We start from the raw sequence: 18,955 nt of genomic DNA on the forward strand, positions 1-18,955 counted from the left end.
TTGAGTTTATATTTACAATATAAATTCGTATGACCTTGATTGTATGTATGCTGATTAGTTTGCCATAATTGTTTAAGATGTTCATTATAAATTTTCAAAGTCTCGTGTCAATATTTTCATTCGTTTATCAATATTTCTCTATTTTTCTATTTCTGGTTTAAGTTGTATAATTAAGTAATTATAAACCATTTGACTTAGTTTTGCATTTTCCTTGATTTTATTTTCAGAGTAATTAGATGTGTGATAGGTTATATCGTCGATTTTGTAAGCAGGAAAACTAAGGCTAAGTTTATGGTATTTTAGAGAATCACTTATATTATTATATCATATTACTCTCTATAACAAAGCTTTGTTATTTGTAAATTTTAGTTTGCTGTTGTTCCATATGATTTCTTTTGATATCATCGCAGCATCGTTTTTATGTATGTATGATGTCCATGGTTGTATTACGAAACAACGCATAGATGTATTATTGAGATCCCAATTGCTTGTTTTAAAATAGGCCTTCTCCATCATGTTTCGTCATTTGGATTTGCAGTATGTTAGACAGTCAAATTCACCCATGAAGTTTGGTCCTAGCTTTTAAACATCCAGCTAACCAGATATAAACCATAAGAGAATACAATCTCAGTTAATATCAAGAGGAGCAAAATGCGTCTACATCGGACGTTAAATAACGTAAAATTAAAAGACAACTAGTACGGTCTTCTTCTGCATAATACAATAACAATAATAAATTTGTTAATACGTTATAAATTTCGGTGCTGAAATAATTTCATCCGATGTAGTAAGTTATTTTAACGTGTAGTTTTTCATCTAATTTAAATCAAAATAGGAGCGGCACCCTACGTTCATTTACAGCATGTACTAAAACATAACAGGACGGTAGTTAGAAAACCAAACATTGAGCTTCTTCTGAATAAAGCTTGTTATGAGAGAGAATATTTTTGCTTCGATGTATGTTAAAACATTTACGTGAATACATGAACGTGTTTCACCTTGTATGTTAAAGATGTAGTTAAGTTACAAATCGTTGTTGACATTTTAACTTTCTTGTAGGCTTGCTGATATTCAAAACGTTGCCTTCTCGTGCTTTCATACATGTTATTTGAAACTTGTCTAATGTTCATAAATCTGCATGTCGCAGTGCAAAAAGGTGCCCATACGTTCATGTATCTAACTATTAGTGCTTCGCATCCTCTCCAATGATTAATTTTACGGTGACGAGTGTTGTATTGTCAATACGTTAGAATCATCGTTAAAATATGTTTTACCTTCAATGCTTAAAGGCCAATTACACCGATTCGAATGTGAATACTCAATGTAACATTCATGTTTTCTTTTTTTAACACATGTCAGTGAATCAAAGCAAGGTTTTAACACCTCAGATCATTGGCTACTTTCCATTTTATAGGTTTTGAGTCTGAATGGTATGTTAACATGATTGATCTAAGTGATCTACTTTTTTGTTTTCATTTACACCGCATTGGTTGTACTCCTACATCGGATGTGGCCACTTTATCGAATACAACGTTCTAACGTTGTTCCATTTCAAGAACAAATGTGGAACTTTTTCCCTTTATAGGGTGTTTGTGGTGAAGAACTAGAAATCAGTGTTGTTTCGCGTGGAGACTGGTCTACTGAATATAGAATAAATAGGAAATTTATTTAGGGATTTAGGGACCAACTTGCTTGCTTGCTCACTTTCTTATTTGCTTAATAAACGTATATAACTTCGAGGATTTCTTATTTTGTTTAATTGCCCATATTTTGAGGTGCATAGAAACCTTTACTTAGACGATGTGTATTTTTTGTGTTAAGTCAGGTTATATCGGGGATCAGTCACCACTGTTAGTCCGTTTAACCTTGCAATGTTGGAATGAGTTTGATGAAGATATATCGTTATCCAATTTACACCCATATCCTAGTTATCGTTTTCGCCGGATTTTGTTTCGATGCAGTAACCAAAAACTAATTATAAACAATGATTTGATATTTGTATTACAATGGAAACTAAAATGTATGTGCGTGTTGTCTTTTGTGTATGCAGTGGGTCTTAGCATAAGGTTTTAAAGCTTGTTCCTTGAAACAAAACAAAACATTATGTTTGGTCGTTGTGCTTTCCTTGAAGTTTCCATTGCATGTTTATTGTGTAAATAGAAAAAGGACCAGAATTTTAAAAAATGGCCTTAGAATTCATCCACGAGTCAAATGGAGATTATTTATTGCAAATGGCGTATGCTGAGTTGATCGAACAGATTGCTGTAAACACATTTGCAACACAGAATCACTTACCAGGACGATGCCAAAAACACAATAATTATGTGGCATTGATCGAAACATAAATAAAGTTAACAACCTTGTCATACCAACCAGATTTGCCCAATACGAAAGAAAAAAAGAATGAATCTTAACAGTAATTAAGGCAAGTAGAAAGGTTTAATACGTTTGGATTGCGAATGGGTAGGGTCAAAGGAGGGTGGCTTTTTCAGCTCAGGCCATCGGAAGGGTCGACGAAAGGTGTCTTTTCCAGATCAGATCATCGGTCTGATCGTGGAAGGGAATCCCGCTGAGAACATTAGTAGGGTCGAGAAAAGGGTGTCTCCTCCAGCTCCAGCCTAGACTATAGGTACGGTCCCGAATGGCGTAGGGCGTCTCCTCCTGCTCTGAACAAAGGTTGGGTTGTTGAAGGGTGTAAGGTGGGGGTTTTTTATTCTGTAGCTGAATAGGAACAGAACTGAACAGAACAGAACAGATTTATATTCAAGTAAACTACATAGTTTCTTGTGACATATAAGTACATTTTAACATATCAAACTATCAGACATAAGTAATAGCACATAGGATGGATCTTATAAGGAATACATAAGTTTCTCATTATAAAGGATATAAAGCATGTTCACTATACAAATATAATTAACAGATAGTGTTTAGTTCAAAACATAGTGAATAGTAACATTATGAGAATCGTGGTATAAATCTTAGATACAAATCTCAATACATTAAAATTACTGAACGTGCCTTTGAAGCTTCGTATATGTATTTACTTATAAACAGATTTATTTTCTGATGACAATAACTGTACAAGTTTAAATATGCTAGGTCGTAGTCTATAATAACGCTTTATATATTTCTCTCTAATCTGTTTGTAAAAAGGACAAATAAGGATAAAATGGAATTCATCTTTGATAACATTTACGTTACAAATTTGGCATACACGTAAATGTCTTTCAATTTTAGTTTGGCCATACCTTCCTGCATGGACTCTCAGACTATGAGGAGACACGAATAGTTTGGTAAGGGCAACTCTTAGGTGTCTTGAAATAATGTTTTCTTAATACGGTTCAATATCAAGTGAACATTTGACATGGACATACAAGGTAAGTACACCATTGTTATTGATCCCTTCCTGCCACTTTTGCAAAAATTCATCAATTACTCTTTGTTTAAACTTGTCAACGTTGATGTTTTTATTCCTTTAATAAAAACATCAACGTTGACAACATTTTCATAGACTTCTTAAAACCCAAACCTTGATAACATTTGCTTTACGTTAGCAAACCAGTTCGGTTTATTAGTTGCAACACTCAAATTGTTATTTGATAGCATAGCCTTTAAAATAATGATGTGCGTTTGATACAACTTGAACCAAAACTTAATTATTATAATATATTTATATACATACAGTGGAAAACGCCCTACCTCTCCGTATACAGCAACTTTACTAGTGGATTGTCTAACACCAAGTAATTTTTAACAAAATTTAAGATGATTTTTTTCCAAAACTTAAGACTTACTAAAGCCCCAAACTACACACCCATATGAAACAATTGGGGAAACAAACGCATTGAATAACTGTAACTCTACTTTTGGAATAGTCTCGTATTGCTTAAGCTTGCTTAACCACGTATTCATTGCTTTCAATGCCTTTCCATAGAAAGCCTGTATATTAAGATTAAAATTACAAAATCATGAGACCTTTAAAATTCTTCTGATTCTGCATGTAAATTCATCTCAGAAAACATCGTTTCAAAATGCGATTTAAAACCAGATAATGGAATACTATTTGTTCTTGAGCTACCGTTACTCTTAAAATACCGCCAAAAGTCACGCGGTGTCTTTGCTTTTAGCTTTTCGAAATCTTTAAAACGCTTATATTTTAACTGCCTTCTCTTCGTCTTTACAGTACTCTTGTATATAGCTTTAAATCTACACAATTCGATTCTATCAACATTTAAACGGGGTGAATTATATCCATGTAAAGCATTTCTATACAACATCTTTGCATTTTTACATTCTTCATCAAACCACTTGGTGCTGCTATATTACATTTCTCAAACCCCTTGTTTGCACTTATTTTCATAACAAACAATGGATCAGCAACATCTTGTACAATAGAGGAAAAAGAATTAACGATATGATCAATGTTTTCCGCATTATTGTTAAGGTTATGTCGCAGCAAATTATTTATTTCGGGTAGTTTCTCTATTAAACCCGATCTATAATGTTCCTTTTCATCTTCGTTCCAGGATATTTTCTCATGATTATATTTAATATTTGGGTCTATAACATTCGTATAATACTTGACGTTAAACGATAGCATGGCATGGTCACTATACTCGATAAAGTCATGGATTTTGAAGCTATTAATTAAGGCAAAATTTGTAATAATAAATAGTCGATTAAGCTCGCTCCATTTGTATTAAAACAAGTAAAGTTCCCTACCCCACAATCAGAGCCTAAGCGACCATTTGCAATTCTAAGGGAAGCACCCTTGCACATATCTAATAATCTATTACGATGCGTGTTACTTTCCTTGTCCAGTGAAAATCTTGGCAACAACTAGGTAAAATAAGTAAACATTATTTTTTTTTAAATTGATAACTAGGTAAGTCTCATGACCTGAAACATTGTTGTTGTGTATTATATTGTTGTATTAAGTGATAGTTATACCGACTAAAATGGTCATACCTCATACACACATGAATTAGTGTCTAAGTAAACGTAAACCTGATTGCGTATGTATAAATATACCTGAGCTCACTGCAAGTGTGTTTAAAGCAATCTGTTCGATATACGCAGTATACGCGTTTTCAAATTTATTGAGAATATTGATTGTATATTTAAAAATAAAAGAAAACTTTCTCAAAATTTGTTTATGGACATTATAATCTTATATCAAAGTACAATATTAGCCTTAAATCGCTGATTGCTAATGGTATTGCTCATCCCGATTCTTATGGTGATGTTTTAAAGATAATTCGTAAAATTAAAACATATCCAGGAGATAGTTGGGCAGATAGACTCAATGAATTACTTGGGTTTTATTTAAACCGTGGATAATTATAAAGGCAATATTTTGATGAGTAATTGCCTTCTTGTTTTTGTAGATGAATTCCTGAAACAAAATATAGGGTTGAATATAGCATTCTTACATAATTAAGCTTTCAGTCATTTGATTTATGAAAATTTTGTCAATTCATGTTATCGTTAAAACCTTTTTTGTCTGACTCGGAGTGTTTTGGCATGTGACGTCATTTTCTTCAAATATTTTACATAGGTAATCATTTGGAAGAAAAGATTAGCTTATATATATGTCGCTTTTATTTTATATGTTTTCGTTATTTGTTCCCAGTTTTAGTACAATGATGCTTTTATTATGAAACTCTATGATCACACAGTTTTAAACCTTTTATTTTATAAGGCAGACTGTGTGTAATGCTCATAGCTTCAAACAATGACTGCATCGTTACTTTGAAAAAATTTGCATTAGGTGCGCTGAATTGTATTCCTCCGTCTGCAGAAACACTTGGGGTTTACCTATAAGTTCCTTATTATTTGTTTTATTGTTCAGTTTCCTCAATTTAATGCATACTTTGATAAAATTTACCTTTATCTTTTTTTCGTTATTTAGGATTGTTGGGATAAGAGTGACGTATGTGCACTTAAACTGGTTCAAACCCCCCAGTAAATTTACAATTTACTGGCCGTTCCAAGGCGTTACCTAACAATCCTTGATAAACATACCTAGTTTTTTTTTAAAATAGTATGTCAACTCAACTCAACTTATCTTTATTTCTACCACACGTGATGATAGTCATATTATATACTAATAATAATTAATAATGACAATACTGTACAAAATAAGCAGATTAGCGTTTCACTTTGGCAATAAATACCAGTTTACAGTTCAAAAGACATTATGCCTCTAACGTGTTTTTAAACACAGCTTTATGTCTTAGACATTGAGACACTTATATATAAAAATATACGATCGCCTCAAGAACTGTCTGCGAGTCAGCTGGTAGTTAGGAACTGTGAGTTCTGCGCCTAGAAGTGCGAGGATTTTTTTTTCTCTGTCCATTAATGCTAGTTCTTGGGCAAGGTTGACGTCAAGTTCTGTGACGTCATCGATAAAACACCGCCTATCCCGTTCATGTACACTACATTCATATACGATGTGTACATCTACGTTATTAACGTCTTTACAACAGTTGGAGCATCGTTGAAGACAGTGCGTTGATATTTTGCACCAAAGCTTAGCAATTAACATTGGGATGTGTTTGAAATAGTTTGTGTCAAATATATAATACACTATTGCTTTGGAAATATTTGGGTGTAACACTTTGAAAAGTTTAAAATCTTCGTCCGACATAGTTCTATCTGACCACAGCAAGGTTTGTTTAGAACGTACGAGACAGTTCACTGTAGTTTTCCATTGGTGTCTTGATGGTATTTGTTCAGGGTGTATTAAAGCACGGTTAATAAAGTTAGGAAGTCTAAAGGCACATAGAAGCTTACAGATGTAAGGTATAAAACCTAAAGTTACATTCGCATCTTGGACGTATTGAAATTATCGTCTTAAAAATATATTTCACTAGTACTTTTAGAGTCGAGACATAAAAGTAGATGCAAAAACAACAATTTTCTGATTAAAACCGACGAATATAACTTGTTATGTCCCAGCATGGACTCACACATATCAGATCTAGTTTAAAAGTGAAATCCTTGGATTTTCTTAACAATAAAGTGTTGGGGTCGATTGATGGTAGTAATGTCACTAGCGGTAATATTATATCACAATTCGCTACAATATAGAACAATTGGCATAATTATTTTGATATGCAGGTCAGCAGACACTAGCGGATTTAAACCATATGGATGGACCCCTTGAGCGATCATTGCGTAAAATGCATTTTTAGCTTTCTGACATCTCGTTTCTATTGTAGGTTTACATTTCATGTTGGAAGTTTGCTTAACACCCAGGTGAGTTGCCGAATTAGTATGTGTGGTAAAATTGTTTCAAAACATAATCGCGACATTAGGAGGTTTACGTTTCTTTCTGTAAACAATTATTTCAGATTTTGTTCACGTTGATATCGATTCACCATGACTGACAATATGAACGTAAGATACCAATCATTTGTTGTAGGTTGAGGGGAGACAATGCTATCAGAGCTATGTCGTCTGTGTATGAAGGGTTGCTGGCCTTGGTTGATTATACGGTACAGCCATGGTAACTGTTTTCTAGATATTTTAGTAGTTGGTCCACGTATAGCAAATAATAAAACGTGGGAAGAAGGCCCCCTTGGCGGACTGATTTCCGAATAGAAATGCTCTTTGAGGTGTTACCGCTTATTTTCACTATACATTTCAAGTCTTGATATGAAGACATTAGTGTCCGTAATGCCTTTCCAACTAAGCCAAATCGTCCCATCTTAAGAAGAAGGCCTTCGTGCCATACATAGTCAAAAGCAGCCTTTTGGTCGAGCTTGCCTACGAATACGTTGCTGTTATGTTTCATTTTTTTAAAGATTTTGCTGAAACATGGGCTGAGAGATATTGGTCTGTAACTGCTAGGATCGGTCTTCACTTTCCTCTTTCCTTTGTAGATTAGAATTAGCAAACTAGTGTTCCATTCGTTTGGCGTCCTCTCATTGCACAATATGGAGTTAAATAGAACTGTCAGAGCTCTAATAATAACTTTCCCGCCATGTTTTACATGTTCGTTAAGAATATTATCGACCCCGGGATTATTCCTTAGTTTAAGACGTTGTATTGCACTTTCAACTTCACTGTGTTGTATAGTATAAGTTATTTCTTTTGTTATGTCATTATCTTTCTTATTCGCTAATTGCTTTAATTCTGAATTCTGCATTGACATATGTCTCGTTCTGTGCAAAGAGATCGGCAAATAACTTAATGAAATATGCCTCGAAGCCTTGAATAACATGATCGTTTATGCATGTTCGCTTTTCAACAAGGATTTCATTGCACACATCTGACTTCCTGTCGTTTCGTTTTTGAGGGAGTTTCGAAACTAGTTTATAATCAAGTTCGGCGGCCTTATTGAGATCATCAATTGTCTTTCCTTCTTGTTCACATTGTTAAATCCGCTGGAATCTTCGGAATGTGCGTTTGGCCTCCGTATATCTTAGGTAGGAGTCATGAACGTTACCCCTAGGACGACCCTCGTCTATCCATTTCCGGCGTAAGTGTCGCGCTTTGGTATGAACCGCCTTTATTTCATCGGACCAATAGAAATTAGCCTTCTTATTGAAGCGACTTACAGGGAGTACACTACTTGCTGATCGTACTGTGTGTATTATAATCCTGTTAAGAAAATCAGGGCAACATTTCGAACTGCCACATACGAGAATACAATTCAATTCATTGTCTAGGATTTGTTGATAGCACATTAGATGTTCATTTGTACACTTATTCCATGCCAAGTTAATGCGAGGCGGTGGCTCTGGCTTAAAAATGGACTTCGCTGCTATGCTGTAGATAATCGGTTAGTGGTCCGAAGTAATAATATCTGAGCTATCTGCTACAATTTTATAGATGAAGATTCCACAAGAACATGGTCGATAATCTTTCCAGGTGGAAACAAGTACATCCGTTGCTATCGCCTATTGCTCTTTGTAAAGATAATAGATTATTGTTTACAATAAAGTCTGTGAGTAAGATAGATTTTGCATTTGCACATCGATCGTTGTTTGATATATAATTTCCACTGAAATCCCCGGCCAACATCCCCCACCTGGATGTAACGGGACAGTATCGATTGCAGCTCGATTAAAACTGACTTAAAGTACTCAAAGTGATTACCCGAGGGCATATATACTAAAAAACATATACAATGGCATTCTATCTGTACATTTAGATTCAATTCCGAGTATACGATGGTTCTCTTTAAATGATACCTGGTTAATACTAAATGACAATGATTTTTTTTAAATAGAATGGAAGTACCAGCTTTCCGACACTTAAGAGGACCAAAATTTCGTCGACATTAGCGAAACAGTTATAATTCATGTGAATACAGTTCATAAATACAGCAAATCTAGGTAGGAGCTTGTGTTCGCGTATAAGCATTATATTTATCTAACATATTGCTAGAGGGAACGCAGAGGACATTTGACCCCAGCAGTTCCAACTTAATACGTTTAAAAATGGATACAAAAAGAAAAAGATAAACTTACATGCTTAAACTATACATTAGATAGACGCAATGTATCTAAGACGATAGTGTCAAGAATCTGATCAGTATAGCTCCCTGTCATCTTCACATCTCCATGAGTCGCGCTGAGGATCCCAGTCGTCAAGGTCCTCTTTCTGTTCTCTGATGCTATCCCAGCAAGACTCATGTTAACGGTTGTTTGTCATTGTAAGCGTTGTCATGGTTACTCCCGCGCGCCGTGATCGCGCGGTGGTCGTCCGTTGTTGAAGTTGTTATTATCGACTCTGTGAAAGGCCGATTTGAAGTTTACGTGGTTACTGTCGTAGGTTTCGTTGCGATCTCTTTGTTGGTAGCGGTCGTGGTGTTGGGAGCGCCGATAAGGCTTGCGCTTTTTAGGTGTTTCTATTTCGAGCTTGTTTCTGTAGTTTTTCGCATAAATATAAGGGAGGCATTTCTATCACATTTCTTTTGATTCAAATGCCATAGTGATTCATCAATAGTTTTCCTCACAAACCGTCTTTGAAAGCATTTGACATTAAAAACAGATTGTCCATTACATGGATTATTTACTTCCGAGCGAACTTTTCCTTTAACACGCGTAATCGATGATATGGTGATTACAACATCGAAAACTGTATAAAGTTCGACCAAAATTATCGACAAAATGTATCTAAATAGGACATTTCTATTGTAAACGGGAGAAAATCGTGTAAGCTGACTTTTAGTGTCAAGTCTCTTAATGTAGACTATTTTGGGGTTATATTTTATTCTTGTGATTTAGTGTATGGTTTAAATGTTTGTTTTTCATATTATCTAATATAGTTTTAGCAGATGATACATAAAAACACTGTTTACTTTCATAATTAAATTAATTATGAACATAAACAGTGTTATTTTAGGTAAAAAAATATTGATCAAAATACACGATTTACAGCCGTAAGTATCAGATCTCGCGCGTTTCCAAGACGACAATGTACGACCCATCGTTAAGTGATGATGAAAACAGACGGACAAACAGTGCTGACTCCTCCACGATACAACCAGACTTAACACAAAAATACACATTCGTCTAATTAAAGGTTTTAATATATGCACTCATACATGTAAAAAAATGATATGAGTGTTGTACAAAACCTAGACTGGACACTTATCTAGGTACATTTTTCAGTCCATACAATTATTTGTTTAATAATGATATGGTCATTGTACAGCAAAATAGGGGCAATTAAATAAAATAAGAAAACCTTGAGTTTATTTTTTAATTTTATTAAGCAAGTAAGTACGTGAGCAAGCAAGCAAGTTAGTAAGTAAGTAATTACGTAAACAGTTACTACCGTGACATTGGCATTATGATCAGAAATCCCTAAATAAATTTCCTATATATTCTATATTCAATAGACCAATTTGCAAGCGAAATAACACTAATTTCTAGTGCTTTACGACCTCAAACACCATATCTAGGGGAAAAGTTCCACATTTGTTCTAAAAATTAAACAACGTTAGAAAGTTGTATAAAGTGGCCACATCCGTCGTAGGAGTACAACCAATGCGGTGTAAATGGAAAAAAAGTAGGTCAATTAGATCAATCATGTTCAGCCATTTTTTTTTGAAATCACAAGCCATTTAGACTCAAAACCTATAAAAATGGAAAGTAGCCAATGATCTGAGGTGGTAAAACCTTGCTTTGATTCACTGTCATGTGTTTATATAACGAAAACAGGAATGGTACAATGAGTTGTCACATTCTATTTGTTGTAATTTGCCCTTAAGCATTGAATGTAAAACATGTTATAACGATGATTCAAAACATATTGACACTACAACACACGTCACCGTAAAATAAATCATTAGCGAAGATTGTGCACTGCGTCATGCATGTTTATGCATGTTTATGTACATTGTACAAGATTGAAAATGACATGAACAATAGCACGAGGAGAATATCAGCGAGCCTACAAGAACGTTAAAATGTCTACAACGATTTGTAACTACAACTTTTACACACAAGTGGCAACGCGTACATGTACACGTACATGTCAACATACATCGAAGCAAAAAATATTCTCTTACAAAACAAGATTTATTTATAAGAAGCTCAATTTGTTGGTTTTCTGACTACCGTCCTGTTATGTTTCGTACATGCTGTAAATGAACGTAGAGTGCCGTTCCTATTTTGATTTAAATTTGATAAAAAAATTACGCTTGAACGTTACTTACTACATCGAATAAATGTAGTTCAGCCCAAATATATAAGGCTTTAACAGATTGATCATGGTTATTGTATCCCGCCGGAGAAGACCCGTACTAAATTGCCTTTTCTTTTTACGTTATTTAACGTCCGGTGTCGACGCATTTTGCTCCTCTTGATATAAACTGAGGGTTTATTTTATCATAATTTATAACTAACTGGTTAACTTGTTGTTTAAAAACACACAGGCACCCCCCCCCCCCTTATACGCCGAAGAATACACAAGATCGAATAAAAAAAATGTTTGCCAAAAAAACATCGTGACCAAACTTCATGGGTCAATATGACTGTTAAACAACTGCAAATTTATGCAAAGGACAAAACATAAAAGAGAGGACTTATCTTAAAACAAGCAATTGGGATCCCAATAATAAGGCTATGCTAGGTTTCGTAATACAACCATGGATATCATGCATGTATAAAAACGATGCTGTGATTATATTAAAAGAAATCATATGGAACAACAGCAAACTAAAAATAACAAATAACAAATCATTGTTATAGAGAGTAGTATGACACGGGTGTAAAATCTATCTAATATTTGTATGAATACAGAAAAACATGATATGGTATAAGTGATTCACTGAAGTACCATGCACTTAGCCTTAGTTTTCCTGACGACTGGCTTAAAAATCGACGATATAACGTATCCCACATCTACTTTCTCTGAACATAAAACCAAGGTAAATACAAAAATAAGTAAAATGGTCTACAATTACTTAATAATACAACTTAAACCAGAAAATGCAATAGAGAGGAAAATTGGGAAACTCAATTTTAACAAAGCTTTATCGAAGAAAAACATCGACACGAAACTTCGAGAATTCATAATGGATATCCTTGAAAACTATTACAAGCTAATCAGTTTACATAAAACTTTTTTGTCTCCAGGTAATACGGCTTTTACTTAGTAAACATGAACTCAAACAGCCATGGCATTTTACCCTAACGTTTTGGGTTGAATTCAGACTGTTTCATCTTACTCAACGGAGAAAGATTAATTGATTTATCAAACTATCTTTAACGCTATTTGAGCCATTGCCAAACAATTGGCTATCAAATACATATTACATTACTTTAAGCAAACATTTGTTTTAATTGAATGAAAACGTAAAGGGAAGATAACAATGGGTGCCATGTTAGGCCCATACCATTCCTTAACTGAAATCATTTTAGAAAACAATAGTAAAAATGAAGAAGAAAAGAATATGTTATATGAGATGGCAACAATTAGAAAAAATACCATTGCTTTCATATAAAGTAAAATGTTTAAGGGTCGTATATCTAAACGAAATATGTATCAAATAAGTCCCAAATAGTATTGCTATGTTGATGAATGTTATACATATAACACTGAATTATAAAAAAAAATGTTTGCAAACTAACGCTTTGTTTTGCCAGACATACAATAGTGTATACTTATTTACATGAATGTTAATTTAAGGAATAAATACAGTAACCAAACAATTTGACGGTAATTACAATGGCATACTATTTATAAGGGTAAAAACTACCAGTGACTGAAGACATTCAGATATATATGTACATAAATAAAGAGGCAATTCTTTAAGTGCCGAATAAATCAATTGTTTAATCCACGCTCACAGTCCCAAATTTAAAGTAAATATAAATATTTTTTATATTTAAATTTTATTTTGGATAAATTCGGCTGTATATCAAAATGTTCATTTTTAAACAAAAGAAATTGTACACTCATAATCATAACCATAGGGAATACAGAATAGAAACAATGTAATAAGGCAATACATGTCGATTAGATTTGTTTGTCTTCTTAAAAGATCTACGCAGATGTATTGTGGTAGACATGATTTTCTTCAGCAGATTTTTGTGTTGAGGAAAACGCAATGTCAGCATATTCCGTCGGCGTGTTATTTTTTTTACTTGACGGAACTCTGGCGTTAGCTTCCTGTAGGAACTTAATGTCCAACTCGGCGTACGTTAGGCCACCGCCATCATGTGGTTGCTGGAATATATATTATATTGTAATAATTACCAAATGACATGATTAGTTAGCATTAGTATAACCGATTAAGGATTTCATCGAAGAAAAAATACTTGTATGTTTAACTTGCATGGCATCTGGTAAAATATCATGATACGTTAAAACCCTGGGATACATAAAGATATAGGATACATTTAGTCTTTATAAAAGATTGTGCACCTCCTCTAATGTTTGCAATTATATTGTTGACTATAAGGATGTGGTCAAGGTACTTTGTACTTTTGATTTTGCATTGCATCGCAGCAATCTCTTAGAAAAATTCTCAAAGTGAAGTGAGATACCTGCGTTCCAGTCCTCTGCGTAGCCGCCTGTCTCTGCATGACTGCGTACTGGACTCCTCCCGTTTCTATGTGTAGCACGCCATTGTCCAACGAGGTGTCTGTTTTTTCAGGAATCATAAATTTCTATCATTTAAAGATGTCAATAATTGGGAGGGAAATCGTTTGTCATACTAGAATATAGTGATACAGAACCAATCGTATGGAACTACATGTAGATAAAATACCAAATCTCTGTCTTTGCAAATTGTATGCGGTTTTTGATAACTATTTTGTGAACAATGGCCAATCAATCAGTTGTTTTTTTTAACTTAAAACCTTTATTTCGCCAGAATGCAATTATAATCGAACGCTTTTATCATAAATATCAAAGTCTTTATTTTAATGTTTTGGGGGTACGAATCAAAACGGTACTTATGCATATTGTATCAAATGAATTACCAGTAGTTGCATCTTTAAAGAATGCTATATTTTAATATTTAAATGTATATAGTTACTGTAAGTTGTCTAATGAATACATATTTGTATTATTATTATCAGTATTATTTGGATATGAATGTAATTCATGTCGATATGTTATGTCATAAACCGTTGTTTAGATTCAAATATTTAAATGTAATTTATTTCGATATGTTGTGTCATAAACCCTCCTTTAGCAAAAAATCAAAATTAAGCAGCATACGTATCCGCAAGACTGCAGAACGCGGTTTCAAAGGGGCATCGAAAGGATTCATGCATTTATGTATAAAATACTAAACAATAGAAACTTACCCCTATGATTTTCAACACTGAAAAATAACAACAACTATTTCATTTGTTTTACTGGAACAAGAACTTAGACGAGTATGTCGTATATAATAATCTCGAATATCGTTTACACTGCTTTCTCGTAAAAAAAATGAAGAACATGATTTATCAACAATGATTATTTCAATAAATCCAAAGGTGTCACATCTAACAAAAATCTTGAATTCTAAATCACTAATTCGAAATTACAATTGATACATACATTTCTATTGTGTTGATTTCGTTGACCTTTCGCCGTTTAAGATATACACATCCTTAAAAAGATATTTATTCATATGAAAAGTATAATCAACATAAGTTTTAATAGAATACTTTTGTTTGAAGTGCCTTTGAACAACAAAGAAAGTTATAACATTTGAAACGATAGATAAAATGAAGCTCACACTTAATTCGTTTTCGAACGAAACATTCATATTTCCACGTTGGCCCTGTATTTTCTGTAAGTTAGTCTTTAAAGGGGCGCAATATATGTTGAAGGCAAATTATTGTTTTATATTTAATGCATTATTATGTTTAACTCATTTGAATTTAAAGAAGAAAAAGCATATGATTTTTGTACAAAATAACCAATGTTAGCGATATTTTGGCGCGTTGTAACTGAGAAATACTTGGCCACGTATCTATTAATTAAACAAATCAATTATAACGGCTTATATATTTTATCTGTACAGGCACTATATGGATTTATTTTTCTTATGATTAAAATCAAGTGATTTAAGCCTAATCATGCAATAAAGTATAAATCAGTAACCTATATTTTGCCCTTTTCAAGACTTTAATCATACCTTACACTAGTTATGTTCAACTTAACAAAAGAGAAAATAAGAAAATAACATACGAACTGTTTCTGTTATTTCATTCCTGACTATACGGATACCATTAGTCAATGCATTGGAAAAAAGAATTACACTACACCACCCTTTCAAAACTGCACGTTGTGACTGATTGCAGAAAACTGAACTTTACTACATTAAGTGTTTAAATTGATTAAAGCATCCAGGGAACGAAATCCTTACTTCCGATTATAAACAGGATGCAGAGTCCACATAAAACGCCTGTTCCGATGAGTATATTGTTGAGAGGAAATCGGGATGTTGAAGAAAATGTCTGATTGTCCTTTTCATGGGGTTGACTAACTGAAAACGATTGTTTTAGTTAGATTGAAATATTTGAAAGGGACCCTTTTAATGTGGGTAAGATTTTGAATTCAATTTGTTTAAATTTTATGAATCACGTACTGTTATAACAGGCAGAAACTCATTTGAACTTTTTTTGTAAATTAAAGCCTAGAACCATTCCATTTTCTATTGCGCCACTTGTTTTGATGATATGTTATTACTATAACAATCATTTTGTTCATATTTCACATGAAATTAAAAACAATCGATGCCTGCCCCTATAAAACGTAAATGAGTCCCTTACATTTATCTAAAATCTGAACTGTTAATTACAAACCATCACTCATTGAACTTGAAACTGTCAACGAAATATTCAGAGTAAACTGTGATTTCCATGCTCTGCATGTGTACGTCTTTTCACCATCTCCCGTATAATTCAGTGTTAATAGGCATTCCTCTGTTTTGTTGCAAGTCTTTATAATAGAGTTATGTTTATCTTCCCACATAAGCGTCCATAACCCTTCAGCATTGCAATTAATCACAGTACATTTAACGACCAATGTTTTATTCGGAGGTAAATCGACAGGTGATGTCTTGTTCAGATTTAAAGTCGGATCACCTGAATGTAAGCGTACACAGTAACAACGATAATGGATATTCATTTTTAAGACATCTACTGTTAATTACTGTTGTAAATGAGTAAAATACTCTTTATAAGAATATCATAATATAAAAATACATTCCGCATGACGGATCCGTTCAAAGAATAATATACAGCCTTAATGCACAAAGTAGTGCATACATATTTAAGTAGGTAACAAAGTAAAAGGAATGCACAGTAAGGAGAATGGAATAGTTATTATACTTTTAAAGATTTGTTTATCTAATGCCTGTTACTAGTTGGTAACTCAGCTTGAATGAAAGATATGATAATATATAGGTATATTCCGGAAGACGGGTGCCTTTTAAAGAAAAAAGCATGACAAAAGCAGTCAAGGTTTTACTGAGAGTGGTACGAAAATCGAGAAAATGTCCGAGTACGTACCAGAGAAAAGATAAAAATTGTATATGAACAAGTGATGTTAATGCTTACTGTACTTTGTTGCTACATACTCAAGGCACATTCAGCGAAATAATTGAGAAATGAATTCATCAGCCAGTTCTGTCTTGTTATACAAACATGCACTTTTCATTAGAATAAATCTGATACCTGCTATGGTAACTCCCATTTTACCATTTTTCACATTGTTCTTATAAACGTATATCAAATTATTGTTGTCGTCTGGACATTGAATTGTGCAGGCGGGTTTGATTAATTCGTTTCAAAAGATATGTTTAAGAACTAGAGAGAAAATAAATGTTGTTATATTCATGTAAATCATTGTCCCGCTTTAATTTTCAACAGTACGCGTGCTTATACAATCGATACGCTCCGAACTTACATTTCATACTGATGTTTTTGCATACTGACACATTTCCAAGACCAAACTCGTATTTGGTTTTCGTGGTACAGCACATTCGTTTTCCATTCCATGCTTTGTTCGTCTTTGTCATCGTTGCCGTGCTGGTAAACGTATGTGAAGAACCATTAAATAAATCAGTTTGTTGAACGTCTGCTTGCAAAGCTTTGTCAACGCTTATTTCTATTGCCGGAGCTGGGAAAGCATTTCGCACTTCACAAATTGATGAAGATCTTTTTCCATGAAGTCTTTCAGGAACTGTTAGAACAGGTTGGCTACCTTTTTCTAAAATTAAAACACAATAACTTAACAACATTCAATTTTTATACACAATTAATATATTTTTCCAACACAAAAAATTGAGCATGTGTCTCTTATTTGCTTACCTACATGACATAGAATGCCGTGCACTTCGTAAGGTGTTTCAAGGGCTGCATTAGAAACCTGACATGTCACATTCTGTCTTGACTGTCCAGCCATGTGTTGATGAACGTCCTGTAATCTGTACAACCCTCTCTTCATTTTGGTTTCATCCAAAGTTATTGATTCCTGGCCAATTAAAAATGTTACTTGTACAGGCTCCGTTCCGTTTTCAGTTTTGCAATAAAAGTCGGAGCCTCCAAAAACATAAAAACATTCTGTTGTATTATAGTCAGGATACTTTGGGCCGAGAACTGGAAAACTCGGTTTCTCTGAAAGACAACACAGATAATTTAAATCACTTTGAATACCGTTTACTTTTGATTACATCAAATACCCTATAATGTGTCAAAATACAAAGTTTATCACATTACATACAAATTTTTCCTTTTGCTAATATGACTCCTCCTTTTCCCTAGCTGGGTTGATATGTATCAAAATATAACAAATACTTAATAGCCAGAATACTCGGTGAAGTAAAGGCAAGGTACCTGGAAATTTAAGCTGTACAGAATCCGTGTTGCCACCTGAATCGCAATTTAAAATATACGTTCCTTCATCTGTTTTATTGAAGTTAAATATAGTCAATATGTAGGAATATTCAGTTACTCTTTTCTCTGCGCAACACCCTTCGTGTATCTGTATCTCGTGATTGTTTTTCTTCCATTTTCGTTTAATAACATTTTTGCTCTCTATTAAATTGTCAGACGGAAAGTATCCAAGTTCGACGTCCACGCCGAGAACAACAGGACTTAGAAGCACGAGTGCTCCACATTGTCCATGAATATCTGTGAAGTGTAAATTAATAATAAATGTAAACGTCACAACAAAATCATAGTTGTGTGCTTGTTCAGGGCCATATCCAAAATGCAACGTAGTAAACTGGAAACTAACAACTTAGTATCAATTGCCAGATTTGTAACAATGCATGTTTCTAAATACTTTTGAACGCAATTGAAGATTGATATGAATTTATTAATAAGAATAAGATCTACGTATAACGAGTTACAGTTGTTCTCATTTAACGTTCAAAAAGGCCAAAAATATACTCATGCGTGTCCAGAAACAAAAATAGTACTATAGAAACTACATTGACATGCTCAGTGGCAAAACATCTACCAAGAGGCTTGAATGAATA

The 18,955-nt window shown here is 33.7% G+C and overlaps 1 protein-coding gene across 3 annotated transcripts in view; it reads right to left on the bottom strand.

Moving 5' to 3' along the window:
• Positions 1–10,722: 10,722 nt before the first annotated feature.
• The window catches only part of LOC128233612 (uncharacterized), a 10,183-nt gene continuing 1,950 nt past the window's right edge, over positions 10,723–18,955 (bottom strand). Inside the window, exons 3-11 of one of the 3 annotated variants that reach the window (XM_052947367.1) lie at positions 18,309–18,605; positions 17,784–18,014; positions 17,380–17,682; positions 16,275–16,556; positions 15,836–15,955; positions 15,022–15,073; positions 14,784–14,800; positions 14,016–14,113; positions 10,723–13,695 (exon numbers count right to left, since the gene is read on the bottom strand). In XM_052947367.1, coding sequence (XP_052803327.1) covers positions 13,513–13,695; positions 14,016–14,113; positions 14,784–14,800; positions 15,022–15,073; positions 15,836–15,955; positions 16,275–16,556; positions 17,380–17,682; positions 17,784–18,014; positions 18,309–18,605 — 1,583 coding nt within the window. In that variant the 3' untranslated portion in view covers positions 10,723–13,512. Of the gene's footprint in view, positions 13,696–14,015; positions 14,114–14,783; positions 14,801–15,021; positions 15,074–15,835; positions 15,956–16,274; positions 16,557–17,379; positions 17,683–17,783; positions 18,090–18,308; positions 18,606–18,955 lie in introns of all 3 variants that reach the window. The other 2 variants (XM_052947366.1, XM_052947368.1) reach the window with 2 other exon arrangements.

Source organism: Mya arenaria, chromosome 5, assembly GCF_026914265.1.
Source record: "Mya arenaria isolate MELC-2E11 chromosome 5, ASM2691426v1".
NCBI classification, from domain to species: Eukaryota; Metazoa; Mollusca; class Bivalvia; order Myida; family Myidae; genus Mya; species Mya arenaria.